Here is an 18,745-nt window from a genome sequence, read left to right as displayed (position 1 = left end):
AAAAACTCAAAATTGCAGAAATTTACAAGTATCGGTTTAGCTTAGGTTTGACCCAGTGGCGTAGCCAACCGAAAAATTTTTGGGGGGCAAAAATGTGAACTTTTTTTGTTTAGTAGATAGAAATCGCTCTTCTGGTGTAAACGAAGTATAAACCGACGTTTCGGCAGCAGATACCAGCTGACCTCATCAGGGTTAATAATTAAAACGAGAGTGCGTTAGCCATCTTATACTGCAGAAGTAAAAAATTGAAAAAACTGTAGATAAAAATTAATAATTCTAGACGTCGCTGAACTATGCGATAGCAAACCGTTTCGAGCAGCAACTGACTGAGTTTTAACGCAATACTCACAAACCATTCAAAGAGAAAAAATAAAATGACTAAAAAATAGTAAAACTACATTAATACGTAGGCAAACGCAATAATAACCATTTTACGTTTTTTTGTTAAATTATAAAGTAATGTTGGATTACCATTCTAATTGACCTAAACCGCTACAGCCTTTTTCCCTATGGGTTCCTTTATGATTCTATGATAGCTATGAACTTATGACCCACCCCATTCTTATCTCTGGACTATATGATTATAACATCGCTAAATTCGAAATGGTAAAACTTCACAACTTAAACCAGTGGTAGATAGTATTAACATCAGCGACAGAATAATATCATTGGTCAAAGTAGAATAGTAATTAAAATACTCCTACATGTCGATTGGCGAACATCTGTCTGCTATCGGCCGTTTTGGAGTTTTGTGATAAAGTTAGGTAAATGTTGTATAGACCTTATAGTGCCATTTGGGGCTTGTTTCGACTGGTTTAGGGTTTATTCCGATTTAGACATTATTACTCCTATTAGGATTAGTCCCATAGTCCGGCCGCAACACATTAATAGTTTAGCCCTGTGCGGCCAGCTTCTAACAAACCGTAGTTTTATGATGGTTCTTCTGTTTTCTGGAAAAACTGTCAGGAAAAAACAAATAATAAAAACTGAAAAAACTAGCAGTAGAAAAAGCAATAACAACCGCCACTCTAACAATTGTGTTAATGAGATTTACTTCAGTGAACCAGTCATGTTTATGATATCGCCATTAGTATTGCTTTGAATTAATGACCGAAGCACAGTTTCAGTCTAATGGCACTGCCCTTGTCTAATATAAATAGAAATGGACTCCAGTCATAAGGCCGAAATAAGAACAACACAACGCAGGAATAAAACACAGTTCGGAAAAAATACCAGAATTCGGCTAATACCATAATTTTAACGATCAAATCGAAATAAGTTCGAAGCCCGTCTGAATAATAGTAGATTCAGGCCTATGCAACATCTACCTAACCCCAAACCCCACCCAAAAGTACATCACTACATCTCCACTAATTTCTACCCTAACAGAAGTTCCCCACCCATTATACCCATCACCACTAACCCTTAACAGAGGCAAATAATCCGGTGCCAAAACAGCGGCACCCTAACGCGTCGTTCAAACTAAGGCGTTCAAACGTCGACACCAAAACGGCCGGGACCAAAGGCCACACATCGTTCCATACCCTCTCCCTACAGTTCAAAGCATTATTTCCGGTTCCGGTCCGCGAGGAGTTCGTTACGGTCCGTAGCAGGGTTGCCAAATTAAAAATTTGATTTCAACCCGAACCGTAGGCTACGTCGGCTACTGGTCTTTTTGTGTTGGTGTATGCACTGATGGGGCTGCAGCCTTGATTGTCTGTCTGTCTGGTTTAACAGTTCGTATAAAGGAGGTCGCACCACTCATTGCGTCAATCACAGAGAAATGCTGGCTGGCTGCAAATTATCACCGGAGCTTCATAGTGTATTCGACGATATAGTTGAAATGATCAACCTCATCAAAGCACATGTACTTAACACCCGGCTGTCTAAGCAGCTATGTGAGGACATGGATGCAGTGCAAAAATGCAATTTTTTTGGCAAAAAGTAAGACGAGGAAAAATATTGAACAAAGTGTTTCACCACTGCAAATAATTCTATGGGAGAAACTTCAGATCTTGCAGCAAATTTATTGATAAAAAGGGGTTCTAAAACTTGCCTACTTGAGTGACATATTCATCTTCTCATCAAACTAAATATTTCATCTCGACAAGTGAATTCAAGTTGGCACAAAACGTGGCTGCATTTAAAGACAAACTTAATTTATTGGAGAAACGCGTTAACAAAGGGGCATTTGACATGTTCAAACTTTAGCAGAGACTTTTAAAGAAAACGAATTCAAGCAAGCGTTCTCGGACCTTGAAAACAGTTACTTGGTATATTACTATAGAGTTCAATCACTAAAGACCCTAGGACTGCAAATAGTAAAATCCGTAATACCGGTACGCTTATTTTCGAAACCGGTGAATCGCCCTTATAACTGTGCGACAAGAGGACCAAGTGCTGGACTTTACAAATGATGGTTTTCTGAAATGCAGGCCTACTTTTAATACCACTACTTCTACTTTAACTTTTTGGATGACGGTCTTGCCAGACAACTCTGACGTTTCCATAAAAGCCTTAAATACTTTTCTGCCATTTCCGACGTCTTGCGTATGCGAGTCTGGATTTTCTGTGATCGCAGTACCGAAAACGTACTAACCCCGAAACATACTGGACGTGAGGGGCGCATTGCGGTTTTCACTTGGTATAATAATTCCTAGGTGGGAGTAGGCCTATCTCGTTGCGGCAAAACAAGCTCAAAGTCAAAGTTCTCATTGGAAAAAAGTTGTAATAAATTTTCTTTACTGCACATTTATTTTTGATTGCCGGTCCGTGATAAAATTTAGTTTTTAACCGGTCCGCAGTGCAAAAAAGGTTGCCAACTCCTGGTGTAGGACATCGAACGTTAGATTTTCGAAAATTATGCCTATAGGCCTACAGTAGCATGCTTGCGTTCTAACCATCGTGCACTCACCTGGATATTGTAAGTTATTGAAGGAAACCTAACAAAAAGTCAGCCTGTGATATGGCTGACAAATGGACTCGCGCTCTGAAAAAATATGTATCTAGATAAAGTTGGTAACAACGCGGCTTAATTAACGAACCACATTGGGAACATGAAGTATGGCGTACTCAATCAACAACCGACCCGCGATTTCATTTCTTAAGCCTGCGCAAAGGGGCTTACTTGATCGCGGCTTGATTAATGGGAATATAGTATCATTGGTTTGTGGCTACCCATCCAAAGCAAAGAGATTATAACCTTTATAATCCAAAAGGGTTTTAACTTATCCATGACAATATGATATGCATCATTGATCACAAGCGGGGGAAACAATATAGGACTTAAACAGGGAAATTCCCGTTGTGTTTTTCGCACGTTTGTAAATAGTTTTGCATCTGTTATGTAGTTTGTGTCATTTTTTTATAATAATGTCTCGGCAGTTGTTGGATGATATTGTTTCCAGTTGTCATTATCTTGAATCTGACAAGGCGACTGACAGAAAAAAGAATGCAGATAATTTAAAGAATTTACTTCAAAATCCAAAGGTTAACTATCCAGCATTTTTGAGCGTTTGTCTAAGAATCCTACCACATTTTTGTTTTTATATTGCTAACATTATTTTGGTAAGGGTAAGGGTTAGCACTTGGTTTCGGTCTTTGGTTGGGTCAAGTAATATTATTATATTTATTCTCCCATATTTATTTCTTACTTGCAATTTCATTTTTGACAATTAGGCACATCATGAGCATATTTGCCCGAATAAAGTACCGGTAAACTAAATAAATTAGGAAATAAAGCAATGATATATTGTAAAATCATGAAACTCAATTCAGTAATACCACAACCTGAACCCAACTGTGAACCCCAACCCAAATCAATAATCATTCAAAAATAGGTGTATGAGTTAGGGTTCCTCTTTTTCCCGGAAATTTTTACTCCCGGAAACAGGATTGAAAAATGAAAATTCCCGGGAATCCCTTGAATCTCAACGAAAAAATTAATAACTTGCCCAGCTTTAAATAAATTATTTCCAAAATAATGTAAATGCAACAGAAGTACTGCGCATTTGCTAACTCAAGTTTGCATGGCTTAACAAATTTTTAGGTGATTTTCATTTAATGCACACTGTAGGCCAACTTTTCAGCCTGGCATTGATGTGTGTCTTAAAAGCATTTTGCATTGTTGATGATAACTTTTTGGGTTTAATCAATTGTATTTAAGTATGAAATTATATTTTTTAGATTAAAGATGTTCTTGATGAAAGGTCTATTGGTGGGAAAAGTAAAGAAGGAACTTATACATCTATTTTTAAAGCAGTCCAGGGGTGAGTTGTATCATTATGTTGATGATAAATATTAGATTTTAACAACCCTTCTGTGTGTTTTTCTTATTAAATTTTCAAACATTTGACCTTGTATCTGGAGCAGTTGTTCTCAACCTTTGATAGCATCTGAATTTTGACATTTGATTTTGGAGGATTTGTTAAAAGAATAAGAAGAATAAGCAGTTTACACAAAAAAAACTTGAATAGTAACAAATCACAACAAAGACAGCAATGTGCTTATTAATCCATTTTAATTGTGAAATGTTTCCCTTCCCATTTACTCTGAAACTGTATTTATTTGCTGGCTCGAGGGTTATCTGTTTTTAAAAGTTATTTCGGTATTGCGGCCATTTGCACCCATTCCTGTTTCATTGATTTATTCTGATGTCATAAAAGTTCTATTTTATATAAATTGGATCAATTCATAAATTACTGTGTCACATCATGCAAAAATGTATCTAATACAGAGAGTGGTTAAATCAGGCAAACAGTATTCTGCTAAAACAATAATTCTGTATGATGAACGAATGCTTAATATGTTTCTTCAAATCAAATTTCATTTTTTTGCTTTTTTGCATAACACATTTTTTTAAATTACAGTTTTGCTAACCTAATCAATAGAGTTGTCTTCTAATTATTTTTTCTCAACCTAATTTTTTTTTCCAACAAATTTTCGCTTTGGTCAAATGCTTTGAATATATATTTTCTTTGGGCTTTTTTTTGTAATTTTGTTATGTCTAAGGAAAACTTTCATTTCATCAGCTTGTTAAGCTACATGCAGTAAAATATAATGTCTATTTTTGGTGATATTTTAACTCGCCAAAATATGTTGCGTTCAATTTACCATGTTTGGTTTGTTCCAGGAACTCAACTATTTTTTATATTAGTTTGTTCATATTTGTTTTAGTCTATGCAATTTACAATTGAAGCTATTGCATAAATCGTCTCAGATTAAGAAACTTTTACTACTACAAAAGTGAACTAAATTAGGGCAAAATACATAGTAAATGTCCTCCGCTTTCAATAGTCCTATAAACAATTGAAGCTAATGATACATCAACTATGTTCACACATCAAAGTAAAAAGTTGGATTAAATTATATTAGACATTTAGGTAGGATAAAAATAATTTTAGGCCTTGATTACATTCAGCTAAGAGTTGTTTACTTCTGATAAAAAATATTTAGGTTTTTTTTTTATAAAGTTTAACCTTGTTATTTTTAGTTATTTGCTTAAAGAATCTGAACTTGCACGGACAAAGTGGGATACTTTAAATGCTACCACCCAATCAAATAGGAAAATTAAGCTGAACGAAATATGCTCTCTTTTAAGAAGCGTGTCTCACATTGCAGTGAAAAGTAAGCAAGCCCAAATAGTTCTATTTAAATAGATTAATTCGTTGTTATATATAAATGCCCTATTTTTAGATAAAATGTGAATAGCACAAATACATATCTTTCCAATTAATTCTAAAAAAAAGCAATCATATTTGATATTTTGTTAGATGGTCCAATGTTAAAATGCAGTGAAGTGGTTGATTCAATAGTGTTCATTCTTAAACGAAACTTCCAAGGAAAGATATTTGCTGGTTCATACTTGGATATGTTTACTGCAGATATTTTAACACAGCGGAAATATAAATATCAGATATCTCAACAACAGTATAAAGGTAATATTCTATATAAAATTGATAATAGGAATTTCAGTTTCTTTTAAAGTTTCAGTTACCGTTTTATCTTATAGTGGTATGTTAAACAAAATCAGTTAATATAACTGACGGGATTGCCATTTTACCAACTTTATAATGTGTGTTGTTATTTTTTCATGATATTCATTAAAAGTTAACAATTCCATGTACTTTTGAAAGTAATAAACTGATTACCAGGTGGTGACAAGCATTTTTGGTCTAAATTCTTCGGGATTTTTGTTCTCATCTCGGAAGTTAAATGCAGTGTTGGCCTAATGATTGTATAAACTATGCCATGTTTAGAAGATAAACAAAGCAATTAAACTAAAAGAGTGATCCAACAGTTGCACCGAGTGCGTTACATTAACAATTTTTTTTTTGTTTTATTAATAAATACATAAAGCGTGTACAAAAAGTACAATCTGCGGGTGCACATGTCTTCTTTTTTCTACTCTGACACTGTTATACAGTTAAGCTATTTTTGAGCGAACTCGTGTCTAAATGTGCACTTAAAAAACAGTTTGAATACACAAAGAGCGAAAAAAATTCCATTAACTTGGTTAAATTGGTAGAAAATTTCAATTTTAATATTAGGCACTTAAAAGAGAAATAATAGCAACACAGAAACATAGCAATACGCCAATAAAGTTTGCGCAGGCCAAGAAAATGTTTTGCAGTTAAGTAATTAAAACAGACAAAAAATATAGTTTATTTAGCTGGAGAATGTCATACTTGTCTACCTATCTGGAATTGCAAATATCCCGATTGCTTAAGTCCATATAGGAGTATTTAAAGCTGCCAATCAAAGCAAAACTGCAAACACACTACAAGTCGATCGAAATTTAGTACTTTTTTAAACAATAAACGAATCTCTATCTTTATCTACTTGTAGAACTGACTTCAATCAATTAGTAGGTGTTTAGAAGTTTGGTGAAAATAAAAACTAGTTTAAATTATTTTTTTGTTCAGATATCATTGCATATTGTTGTTCCTGCTATACTTCACCATCAGATGATGTTGGACCTGTGCGAATAAGTGCTGTGCTTAAGCACATTATGATGGCAGTGATATCGCGATTTGAAGCTACAACGTTTACTTATCTTTTCAATTTTTTTAGTGAGGCAATACCTATCATAAGGTAAATAATACATTTGGATTGTTATTTAAAGTTTAATATTTTTTATTGAGCTATTTGCTCGGAAGTGTGCAAATAATAACCCACACCATTTGTGGTGTAAATCCTATTATATTGTCTTGTAAATTAGAAGTCTATTTATTGCCTTCACTGAATTAGTGCCATTTAGCTGGCAATCTTAAAAGAACTGGATAGCTAGTGATCACTTTATAGTTGCCAACTAGTATTTTTTACTTTTCTATCATATTATTTGAACTGTGCTTTTTACATTGTATAAGCAAGTCTAACTTCGCTAAACAGAACATACCACTTCCAACTTTGAATGTAACAAACCTAAAACATATTTTATACTTATACTTTTTATATACGCTTTTATAAATTACTTAAACTATACAACAATAACATAGTTTTTTTTATGTAAAAACTGCCTTGTTTAATATAGTGTTAATTGGTATAAACTAGTTGTGTGTTGCACTTTTCATATAATGGAGTTATAAAGGCATGTTTGCACTTTTTCCTTAATTACAATTTAAAAACTTTCTTATTTGTTGTATTTTATTGCTATATTTAAAGAACTGTCAATCTAAATATTGTTTATTCAAACTGATGTTATGTTCAAAAATACCATATTGAGCTATTTTAACCTCAAATTTAAATTTACTACCCCATTGAGGTTTTGCAAAATTGCGCGATCCAACTCATTAGCAGCTTCCCTCCAAGAACAAGGTTATTACCTCTGTATTATGAACATAAAATTATGAAAATTACTGATATAATAAAGTTAGAAATTTTACAATGTGTACATAAATTTCAAAATAACAACTTACCAGATACATTTTAAAACTTCATTGCTCCAGTACATAATACACATTCACATAATACAAGGCTGCGGAATGAGCAAAACTTTTTTAGAGTTGGCCCCTACTCAAATTCCGGTAAATTGTTACTTTCATTTGTACGAGCGAAATATTGGGAAAATTTAAACCTGCAAGATAAACAGCTACCATATAAAAAATTTATAAGAGTTTATAAACAAAAATGTTTTAAAACTTACCACGTGCAAGCAGTAAACAAATAATCCAAATAAACTTCAGGCCATTTTTGATAGATAAGAAAAAGGAACTTAGAACCATAATTTTAGTAGCTGTGTGTTTCTATTATTCTTTATTTTTGCGTTCGATGTTCTGAATAAATATATCTATCTATCATTACAGTAATTAAAAAACTATGCCTAAATTTTAAAGACACTTTTAGCATAATTGTCTGTATTTTTAGAAAATCACAGTCTGCTTTATTCATCGAACAGACTCTACATATTTTGACTGAGTTTGTAAAATGGCAGGCTTGTGCAAATGATACCAGGGTGCTTTTATTTAGTCAAGAAGTGCTTCCCTGTGTTGTTGGCATAATGTCAAGCAGAAAATGCACAAAGGATTCCTTTCAAATCCTAGTTGAACTTTGTCATTTTATGGTTGGTATTTTTTGTGTTGTATTTTATTAGCCTAAGTAGCACTATTCCAACATCTGACAGGAATGCTAGTAGATTAGAATTCTAGTGTTTGTTTTAAATTGATGATGAATTGTGTTGCTTGCTGTTCAGTAACTTTACTCAACTTAGAATTAGATAAAAAAACATAAGTTATTTAATATTTTACCAATGCTAGCACTTTATTTTAGTGTAAGGTAGTTTTGAATGATGAAATGCAATGTGTATTATGGGACATCACACTTTTGTCTACAGCTTTTTTTGTTTGATGATTGTTCATTTGGATATGGCAAGGTGTTTCATCAAAACTTAACTGAAAAGTGTATTTGGTTTGGCATTTTGAAATCTATTATTTATTGTATCGAACAACACATTGTCAATTTTTCGTCATCAATTAAGTTCTCCAAGGTAATACAAAACTATGTTTAATATATTTATTAACTTAGTTATCTATATGAAAAACTATATAACGATTAATAGACTAAAATAGTAGACAAAATGTAAAATAAATATTGTGTGTTGTAGACAAGACAAATTGTGTGTGATGTGGGCATTTGTAAGCTGGCAGCATACGCTTTGTTTATTTTGTTTCACCAATATTCCGATAATGAAGTTCCTAGTGAGGAGGTTGGTCAAATCATATGTTTTCAATTTAGCATATAGCTTAAGTAACAAAACAAAATATTCCTTCTGCAAAACTTTGTCGTAACTTTTTCATTTTTTCAGGTGTTGCCCTTCACACAAGTTCCAAGCCTGGTTCAACAATTGAATTTTAAAGATAAGTCTCAAGTTCTAAGTTTTTTACCAATACAGAACATGGAAGAAACTGTTGCATTATCTTACTGGCTTCAGGTATTGTGTTGTTTCATGATTTCTGTGATCTCATTTCATTCTAAAACAAATGAAATTGCGCTTTCAGTATTTTATGACAAAACAGAATGTGATACACAAGAATCAAACTTATTTGGAGGCAAACATCAAACTATCAAATAGTTTGTAAACTAATGAATATTATTGTTTTAAAAAATGTTTTATGTTGTTTTTGTAGATCAGTTTTATGTTTTTGAAATATGAGAATTGTAATCTGAATGCAATTGAAACAGTAAAGTTCTTGGAATGTTTTCAACTAGTTTTGATGGAAACTAAATGTGTAGATGTTTTATGCAAAGTATTTAACTGCATGTCTACCCTTGCTGCAAAGATTTGCAACACTAATACACCATCCGGTAAGTTAAACTCTCACATGGGATTTGTAAAATGATTTTCATTCATTTCCAATGTATCATAATTATTTTTTTACCTTGATATTTGTTTTCATCTTCTTTTTTTTGTAAATTGAAATCAAATATGTAGCACACATGTAAAGACATGACAAAGGCAGCTAATTTGGCTTGCTAAAAGTTGCTATAAGTTTTATTGAATTACCTTTTCTTCTCATTTTTTGATCATCCAGTTTTAAAATTTTGGTGGCGAAAACCACAATGATGAAAGCAACAAGAAAATGTCTGAGTTTAATTGATTTGCACAATTCAAGCTGGCCTGGGTTGTAATTTACTTCAACAGTTCAATCTTGTAATATATAGTTATAATTTAGATGCAGATAAAACTTGGATAAGGGCACTGGAAGCTGCAACACAACAAATTACTTTGTCAAAATCAACTGCTTTAAGTGAAGCCTGTTGCCAATTTGTATCCACCTTTTTTTCCAACAATTATTTGTTACAAAATGTTTGTATGCCTTCATCTTACCCAAACTTTTTAAACACGCTATGGCCAAGTATTACCTGTACAACACCTCTACAGTAAGTTTAAATGACAATTTTGCACCTTTTGATTAATTTGCATTGACTCTTTTGCTTTTTAGGTCATTTTCAACTCTTCTGAAAACATTGATTAACCTGCAACCTATTTTGGAAACTTATGTGGTTTCATTTGCTCCAAATTTAAAAGATGACAACCCTTTAACCACCAAAAGGCCACTAAGATGTGGCATATTAACATTTTTATTGAGCTGCTCTGAAGTGGAAATGGCAAGAAATTTAGCTAATAGCTTAAATGACAGTTTCCATAATCAGACTCAAGGAACATTAAATTCATCCCATTTAGAAAGTGGGGTCCACAGTCATGCAATAGAAACAAAAGCTATTAACATTCCAAATTTGTTTTGCAATAATGGGTCTGTGTCTTTTAAAAAGCTTCCTGACGTCCAAGTTCTTGTAGATGTGCTTGTTATGCTTTGTTGCAAAAATCCATGGTACTACCAAACAGAATACATCCAAAGTATAACAGATGACTTGAGCAATTGGTTATCACCTGAGTTCTTAAAACAGAGAAAAGAATGGTTATTTGACTCACGGTAAACTTTTAAACCATTTTAAAATATGTTTTACCCAAAAGTGTTTCAATTAAATTTATTAACATTAGCATATACCCCAACGCACAAAATTTACCTTTATTTAAGTATGTTGTACTAATCAAAAATAATATTTTGCCACATTTGCATACTAAACTGTTACAAGGTATTGTGTGCTAAAATCCAGAATATCATGCCCGATGGCAAGAGATGATGAGGTGGTTCCAATTAAAAAAGTCTGCCAATTTTTGTTGGAAAAAATTGAGTTGTTAGTTACACATATGCAGCATTTGTTGGATACCCAAAGTGATTTTCTTTTTGCACTCTTGGAGCAAACAGCTTTTCTAATCGCAGTGCTCTTAACATTAGCTGTGTGCTGGCCCTTTGATGGTAAGTACATAATTTGCCACACTTACAAACTTCATTCTGACGTTAATATAATAACTATGGAAACTCATTATTTTCAGAAATTGTGTCACTTGTCAACAACGTAGATGCTATGCTGGTTTATTTTTGTCAACATATTTCAAATGTATTAAAGTCACCACAAACGGTTGATATCTTAATCAATACATGCAAGAACATGACAAGAGCTGTTACATTGCTAAATATATGTAAAAATGGAATGAAGAAATCAAAAATTATTGAAGGAATACAACTTGGTTTACAAGCATTTTGCACTGAAATAGCAAAAATATCTAAAAATGCATTAACTTTTCTTTCCAAACCTGATATGCAAGAAGATAGTCAATTTATGACAAGCGCAAGTAGTAGTGCTGATTCCTTGTCAGACCGATATGCAGAACACCTAAAAAAACCTCCAAGTTATCGAAGAAAGCGTTATGGTGAAATCCCAAATGACTCACCTGCGTTAAAGCGTCCACACATGGGTTCAACCTCAAACAACAAGCAGAACTTTTTTACTTCTCAGTTTGGTATGTGTTTAATTTTATGTTGTTCTGCCAACAATTTTTCTAAACCAATTTAACTTACAGTGTCTACCAAATGGGCATTTGAATGTTTTAAAAAAACATTTGAGTTTTTGTGTGTGACAAATTCAGTAATGAATATCCAAAGCACAAGTGATGTTTTAGATTGTGTGCTTGCTGAACATCTTGTTTTGTCAAAGCCACATATTGCTGAAGCTGTTATTCATGCAATTCAAGTAAGTAAAGTTTGGCGAGCTGTACATTTCAAAAGTTTTTTGATATGTTTAAAAATAAATTGCAAATTATCATTTGGGCTTTTACCTGTTTGGTTTTTAGCAGTCTTTAGTGCACATCGTTGTTTTGTTGTGTATGTTATTGTGCAGCTACATCGTATATTTACAAGGAGGCTTAGTGAAGATTCTTAAATCTGTCATAATAAGCTTTAAATCATAGGCCAATGGACATGTTTCTGTTAAAGTTTAGCATCATTTAAGCTGTGTTCCCTTACTAACCATTGTTTAAATATTATGGTGATATTTATGTGCTACATATAAGAAAATTTGTCTATTATCTTTATAAAACAAAACCTAACATCAAGTTCACAACTTGCTGGTTTCTAAGTGGATAAATTGCTATGATATATTGCCATGGCTAAATAGTTTATCAACTTTGATTCGCTTGATTTAAACCTTTTGCATAACAACGTCATACCTTCTATCATCATTTTGCCAAACTATTTTTGTGTACTTCAGCTTCCACATGTGTCAATCGTGAAGCCTCTGCTAATTGCATATATAATATTATTGTTAGATTTTTTGTTCATGACTTTAAAATGACATCATAACTTTGATTAATTGGGTTGGTCCAAATGAGTTTTTTGTTACCCCTCACTACATCCTTTATTACAATATGAACATCATATAAACATTGTTTTTAGCCCATACCAATTTGGATGACAGGCATCATTATGATGTGTTAGACATGGTATTTTACCTCACTACATCCTTTATTACAATATGAACATCATATAAACATTGTTTTTAGCCCATACCAATTTGGATGACAGGCATCATTATGATGTGTTAGACATGGTATTTTAAAGCCATATATGACTCTTTTTGTGACACCGTATGGCTCTTTTGATGAAAGAATCTTGCTGGCAGAAAAATCTAAGCTATCATTTTTAAGCCTGATCTCAATTAAAACTGCACGCGGCCATTGCCGCTTTCATAACTTTATATTTCCTATTTTATTACACATAGTAACAAATTTTCGGCGCTTTGCGCAAATCCTCTTTGTTTTTTGGCACTGTTATCCCGTTTGAAGGGATCACTTAATATCCAAAAGGCCCTATTTTTTCAACGGAACTCCGTAATCAAAGTTGTGCAAACTTAGCTAATTCATTTTTGGTGCATAGCATGTTCTGCCCCTTAAATGAGAACAAAGTAAAAGGGCCCCTGCTCAAATTACTATTTTTGCCTAAAAAGGTTCCCGATCCCTGGGTTAAGGCATTTACCTTGATTAACTGCTCCACTTTTTATAGATTTGCTCTCTTCACAAACATCAAATAAGTTCTGGTCAAATGTCTACTATCATAGACACTTTGCAAACATTGTTTACATTACATTATCAAGATGAGGAAATATGTGGAAAATGCCTAAATGCCCTCTCACACTTGATTCCTTTGTTATTTGAAAGTGCTGTTTATTCCCAAGAAAGGTCTGAAAAAACTATAACCTTAATTCAGTGTGTTAAAGTGTTAAATCAAAGTTACTTAAATGTTTTGGTTTAAATAAATTTACATATTGATCAATATTTATTTGACTTTTGTTTCAATATCAGTTTTATTTTTATCCTTAGCAAAGATGATATTCTTTCTGTATTGGACATTATTAGAAAATTAGTGTTGGAGAATAAAACTGGACCATTTGTTAAAATAGCATTTATGAAATGCTTGACTTGTTTATCAAAATGTTTGCCAAACCAAAGTGAATCAAATGACACAATGAGCAGTAAATTTTCAGGTGTGATGTATGTTAAGCTTAATTATTTTTTTTTTATGTTTTGAAAATGTTTTAATGTTATTAGCACCACTCTATTTTTACACTTACATGCAATTTTATCTTGTTGTATTTTTTCCACAGTTTTGACAATTCTTGCCAGGTTTATTTATTTTTCAAACTCTTCTGTATCAATTTATTCTTGTCAATCAATGTTGTTGGTAACCTCGAGTTTAGATTGTTTCAACAGTGTTCTGGATTGTAATTCCCTCAGTTTACATGCTCTATCCTGCATTAAGAATGGTAAAGTTATTTATTAGAGTACAGTGTTTTGAACAGTTTTTAAGATTACATATTAATTATGCCAATGATATTTTAGGCATCAGACAAATGGTGTCACAAACTGAAACTGATGCAAGTAGTAACAAACAAAATGCAGAAACTATTCTGTTGGGTAGCACATTTTCAATCATGTCTGCCCTTTGTGGCCTACTTAGTCATGAGTGTCATTCTTTGGAGAAAGAAGTAGCACAAGAGATTTGTATTTTTGCATACAAACTGAAAAAATGTACCAACAGCCCTTGTTTTCGCAAAACTATCTGGAATATTACTCATTTTTGTCTTGATAGGTTGCACAGTTGCCTAAACATGCAAACAGGTACAATTTATTTTGTTTACTATTCTATATTTTAACATGAAAAGACTGGGTCACAACATTTCTTCATACTGCAGATTTAAAGAAGCCTGCACTTTTAACAAGACATTTGTTGTATATCATGAACAAATGGCCATTTTTAACAACCACAAAAAAGTACATGGAATTTCCGAATGCACTGTGGGGGGTTTCTAGAAAAGTATTCTACATGCAACATATTGCTTCCACTTTTCCAATCAGCTTAGTTTTAAGAAGTGAAATTACAGAAGATAGTAAAGAATTTTTGAAAAATGAATGCGAATTGCGTAATGATGTCCTCTCAACTACAACAGCAATTATTTTGGCAGTTTTCTGTCACCACAATGGTATAACCTCAGATACTGGCAGAATTCACCTTTTTATGTCACTAGATATGTGTTACTAATTTCTTTCTGTACAGGTTGTTTCAATAAAAACTTAAAGCATTTCAATGCAGCGGACCTGCTACAGATGCTTGCAACTAAATTTGGATATGTTTCCAGTTATGAAATGATAAAAAGCTACCTACCCCAAATCGTAGTGCACCTTCTATCCATTTTTCATTCTACCACGAATGAGCCTCAGACCAAAGACAATATTGTCAGCAACATGTCTGTCTTAGATCCAACGCCATCTACATTTGTAACTTTGGATGAAGATTTATTTGAGGGTAATGGACTAATGGTGTATTCGGTATAGGATAAGATTATTAACTTATATGGAAGTTTTAAAAAAACTTTGGGCAGAGATGGTAATTCTAAACCTTAAAATTAAAAAAAAAGGTCTCTAAATGTGTGTGTTCTGAAGGTAATTTTGACTCTAATAGATGGTTGCTTAAATATGTGATTTGCGCTAGCCTAGTCGGGTTTGACAAAAAATAACCCTAAAATAGTTGCAACAGATGTTTGTGTTAATTTTTACAAGGTTCCAGGAACTTAAAAAATATATGCAACCAGTGTTTTTTTAAGGTATTTTGGGGGACCGAAACGGTCCCAAATTTCTCCAAATTTCGCCAGCGGTTTCCCAAATTTTGGACTTGCAACTTTATGGTATTTAAATGAAGTCTCTAAAAACTACTTAGCGGTCACCCAAAACAAACCTTAAAAAAAAAACCTGAATGCAACATTCTTATTTCAAAAATAGTTGTGCAACATTCTTTTTTCAGCTCCATTGTGCCTCTACAATGTATTTCATTGCTTGAATGTTAAAATTGCTTGTATAGTTTAAATTTGGTGATTAGTATTAACAATAATGGCAACATTGTAAATGTGTACATCTATTTGTTTTGTTTTGTAAAGTTGTAATTATGTTTTAGCAACAATTTCTATCATGATCGAGATGGTTCTTAATAAATCAGCAGACATTGAGAAAAGTTACCTAAGAGTAAAATCCTTGGTTAATCTTTTATCAACAACACCAGCAGAAATTCATCTTTTTATGTCCCTGCTTTATGAAATGATTAAAAAATCACTAAACTCTGTAGAATTGAGACAACGATTTATTGCATACAGGTAAATATGACAATGTATTCCTTTTTAGTATATATATAGAAAATTACCCGGGATATTCTCAGGTTAAATTGGATATTTACCAGTTTAAGTCTAACCTGGTGTTGCTCTGGTTAAATAGAATATTTACTTGTTTGATTTCAACTGGTAATTGACTACTCTGGGCGTTGTGGGGATGTAAAGATAAAGATTCACATTTCGTTGTGATCAAAAAACACTAACAAACAAAACGATAGAACCAATTATTTGACTTGTGTTATATTCAAGAATAATGCCTAATCCCGTTCTCAAATTGCAATAAGCTAAAAAAACATTCTCTACTGTGGAGAAGCGACTTGGCAGTTTGAACAGTAAGGAATTTTCATTTTCAAACAGGATTATTTTCAGGTTAGAAGCTGTTTGAGAACAGGTTAGCATTTTTGCTTGATTTACTCCCTAATTTCCAGGGCAAGAAGACCCAAAAGCAAACATTGTGGCTGACTGACTGACGTACAAACCTCCCCATTTATTTAAGTATAGATCTTTATTGCACCATCTTTTATTTGTAGATACTTCATCCTTCTCATCTTTCCATATTTTACAAATGACAATTTAAAAGAGATGGTAACAAGAAGTGTGGTTTATGTGGTTACGAATCTCATTGAGAATGTTTGCTTTAAGGTAAAATATGTAAAATTGATTCGTTATCATAAATTGATGTGTCAAACTTTTGTATAATATCGTATCTAAATATTTTTAATTTATAGATGCCTTATGCAGGCACCTGGCATACAATGCGTAATTACAGTCTCACATGTTCAGTTGGTTTGGATTTGCTCTTTTTGATCTTTAGCACTCTACTTAGTGATGAAATTTCGCAGTCCTGGTTAGTTTTAAACCATCCCACGATTGTGAGTGCCGTCATTCAGTGTCTTGTAAATTCCTCCAAGTTATCCACTGTCCTCATTCTCAACTATCCCACTCTACAAAGTGTAGATGCAGTTTTTCAGTATCACAAGAAAAAACTTACATCCTTCTTGAAACAAAACAAGTAAATTATTTAACACTTTTTGCCTTTTAAATAATCAGCACTGGTTCTTGTATTTATAAGCGAATATTTTGTTAACATAACTTATTGAACTTTTTAGGTTGATTTCTAAGCTATACAAACCTTCTTTTAAAAACATTTCACTCTGTCCAGACAATCCGATCTCATCAAGTTTACCATTGAGCCAGGATATGCTGGATACCCCAGTGGTATGTATAACTAGTATTTTGTATCAATTATGGTGTAAGTTTTCTAGTTTCTAGTATGCTAAGAAACTTTGTTGTATACTACAACCACTTTAAAAGGGTTCAATGTTATGTCCTACTCCAATTTGTGCCAATATTTTATTGTTATATATGAAATTAAGGCTTGAATTTTTTGCAGTTTTGTGAAAGCAGTTCATCTACCTCCATCAATGAAGCAAATATATCCAAAGAGTTGTCTAAAATAAATGATGATTTGCAAAACCCAGCAAATTTTAACTGCGGTAAATTGCCATTTCTGACTATATATTCAAGTATTTTTTAGAACTATACTCATTAAAGGGAAAATCAAACATATAAACAGAAAAAAAACTAAGCAGTAGTCAGCCTTTTTTAATGTTACAGAAAATTTGTTAACCGTTGGAAAGTTGTTGAGCTTAAATGGAATTTTTTACAAGGCTCAAGCACTAAATGTTCTACATCACCAAACTTTAACCATGCAGACAAAGCGGGCTGTTGTTTGGCTGGCTCAGCATACTCAAAACAAAATGTTGCAGGTAAATTAAATATTTTTTTAAATTTAGTTTTAATATAAAATCTTTTGGCAAATTTAACTTTTTTAAATGTTCTTATTCTTATGATTGGCTTTACAAGCACCCTAAGTTTTTTTAATTGCTATGAAATTTTGCTGCATTAGTTATTTTGCTTTTACCTCATAAAAATCTAAACATTTTTAAGGAAACTGTTGGGAAATGTTTTGGTTCTATGGGCTTGCTGTCTTTTGATGAAAATGTTGTGCTGTATAATGTACCTGGTAGGTGCTAGTTAGAACTAAAAATAGATATTTTTATATTACTCTTGTTGATAAACAATTTATACAATTGAACATCAGTGGATGTCATTTCAGGATTACCCTAGTATGTTATATTATTTATTTGAATTAGAAAACAAAGTTTCATATCTGGATGCCATTTGGCAATTGTGGCAGGATTGTGTTGACGCCAATCCCAAAGTTCAAATAGCCGCTTCAGGATGTCTATCAACAATATGTCAGTGTGATACTCTTTATAAGGTTTTGGAAAAAATAAAAGGCCAGGATGACATAACAGCAAAGTATTTGTGTCTTTTTAGGTTTGTCCATTTGTGCTTGTTTGGATTTTAGGTGGCTTGTCTTTATTTTTGAGTATTATGTATGCTACTAAATTTTATTAATTTTAGTTCAAGTAAGACTTTTCAAATCAGCTTTGCAATTGGAGATATTACAACATTGTCCAGTATGTGGTCATGTAGAACGAAGTCCTACAATACATGGTTATGTGTACTAACACAAGAACTGATAAAATGCTCTAAAGAATACCATATTCACTACATGGAAGATATTTCCAAGTAACTTCAACATATTGGAATATTTGCATTAAAACAATAAAGAAATAATAATTGCAACATAAAAATATTAACATTTTGTAATTATTTCATC

The 18,745-nt window shown here is 32.6% G+C and overlaps 1 protein-coding gene across 4 annotated transcripts in view; it reads left to right on the top strand.

Moving 5' to 3' along the window:
• Window positions 1–3,340: 3,340 nt before the first annotated feature.
• Window positions 3,341–18,745, top strand: part of LOC146138021 (serine-protein kinase ATM-like) — a 32,100-nt gene continuing 16,695 nt past the window's right edge. Inside the window, exons 1-30 of one of the 4 annotated variants that reach the window (XM_083393652.1) lie at window positions 3,341–3,489; window positions 4,186–4,268; window positions 5,492–5,625; window positions 5,772–5,936; window positions 6,924–7,092; window positions 8,467–8,560; window positions 8,831–8,983; window positions 9,101–9,202; window positions 9,302–9,427; window positions 9,624–9,801; window positions 10,170–10,377; window positions 10,440–10,931; window positions 11,116–11,318; window positions 11,396–11,863; window positions 11,924–12,093; window positions 13,401–13,576; window positions 13,718–13,881; window positions 14,002–14,160; window positions 14,237–14,515; window positions 14,590–14,877; window positions 14,952–15,200; window positions 15,846–16,041; window positions 16,587–16,698; window positions 16,785–17,068; window positions 17,166–17,274; window positions 17,450–17,552; window positions 17,674–17,825; window positions 18,007–18,082; window positions 18,213–18,399; window positions 18,487–18,654. In XM_083393652.1, coding sequence (XP_083249778.1) covers window positions 3,373–3,489; window positions 4,186–4,268; window positions 5,492–5,625; window positions 5,772–5,936; window positions 6,924–7,092; window positions 8,467–8,560; window positions 8,831–8,983; window positions 9,101–9,202; window positions 9,302–9,427; window positions 9,624–9,801; window positions 10,170–10,377; window positions 10,440–10,931; window positions 11,116–11,318; window positions 11,396–11,863; window positions 11,924–12,093; window positions 13,401–13,576; window positions 13,718–13,881; window positions 14,002–14,160; window positions 14,237–14,515; window positions 14,590–14,877; window positions 14,952–15,200; window positions 15,846–16,041; window positions 16,587–16,698; window positions 16,785–17,068; window positions 17,166–17,274; window positions 17,450–17,552; window positions 17,674–17,825; window positions 18,007–18,082; window positions 18,213–18,399; window positions 18,487–18,654 — 5,564 coding nt within the window. In that variant the 5' untranslated portion in view covers window positions 3,341–3,372. Of the gene's footprint in view, window positions 3,490–4,185; window positions 4,269–5,491; window positions 5,626–5,771; window positions 5,937–6,923; window positions 7,093–8,364; window positions 8,561–8,830; window positions 8,984–9,100; window positions 9,203–9,301; window positions 9,428–9,623; window positions 9,802–10,169; window positions 10,378–10,439; window positions 10,932–11,115; window positions 11,319–11,395; window positions 11,864–11,923; window positions 12,094–13,400; window positions 13,577–13,717; window positions 13,882–14,001; window positions 14,161–14,236; window positions 14,516–14,589; window positions 14,878–14,951; window positions 15,201–15,845; window positions 16,042–16,586; window positions 16,699–16,784; window positions 17,069–17,165; window positions 17,275–17,449; window positions 17,553–17,673; window positions 17,826–18,006; window positions 18,083–18,212; window positions 18,400–18,486; window positions 18,655–18,745 lie in introns of those variants that run through there. The other 3 variants (XM_083393651.1, XM_083393653.1, XM_083393654.1) reach the window with 3 other exon arrangements.

This window comes from Ascidiella aspersa, chromosome 7 (genome assembly GCF_963924565.1).
Source record: "Ascidiella aspersa chromosome 7, kaAscAspe10.2, whole genome shotgun sequence".
Taxonomy (NCBI): domain Eukaryota; kingdom Metazoa; phylum Chordata; class Ascidiacea; order Phlebobranchia; family Ascidiidae; genus Ascidiella; species Ascidiella aspersa.
Note: the sequence above shows the minus strand (reverse complement) of the source record. Positions and strands in the feature narration are given on the sequence as shown.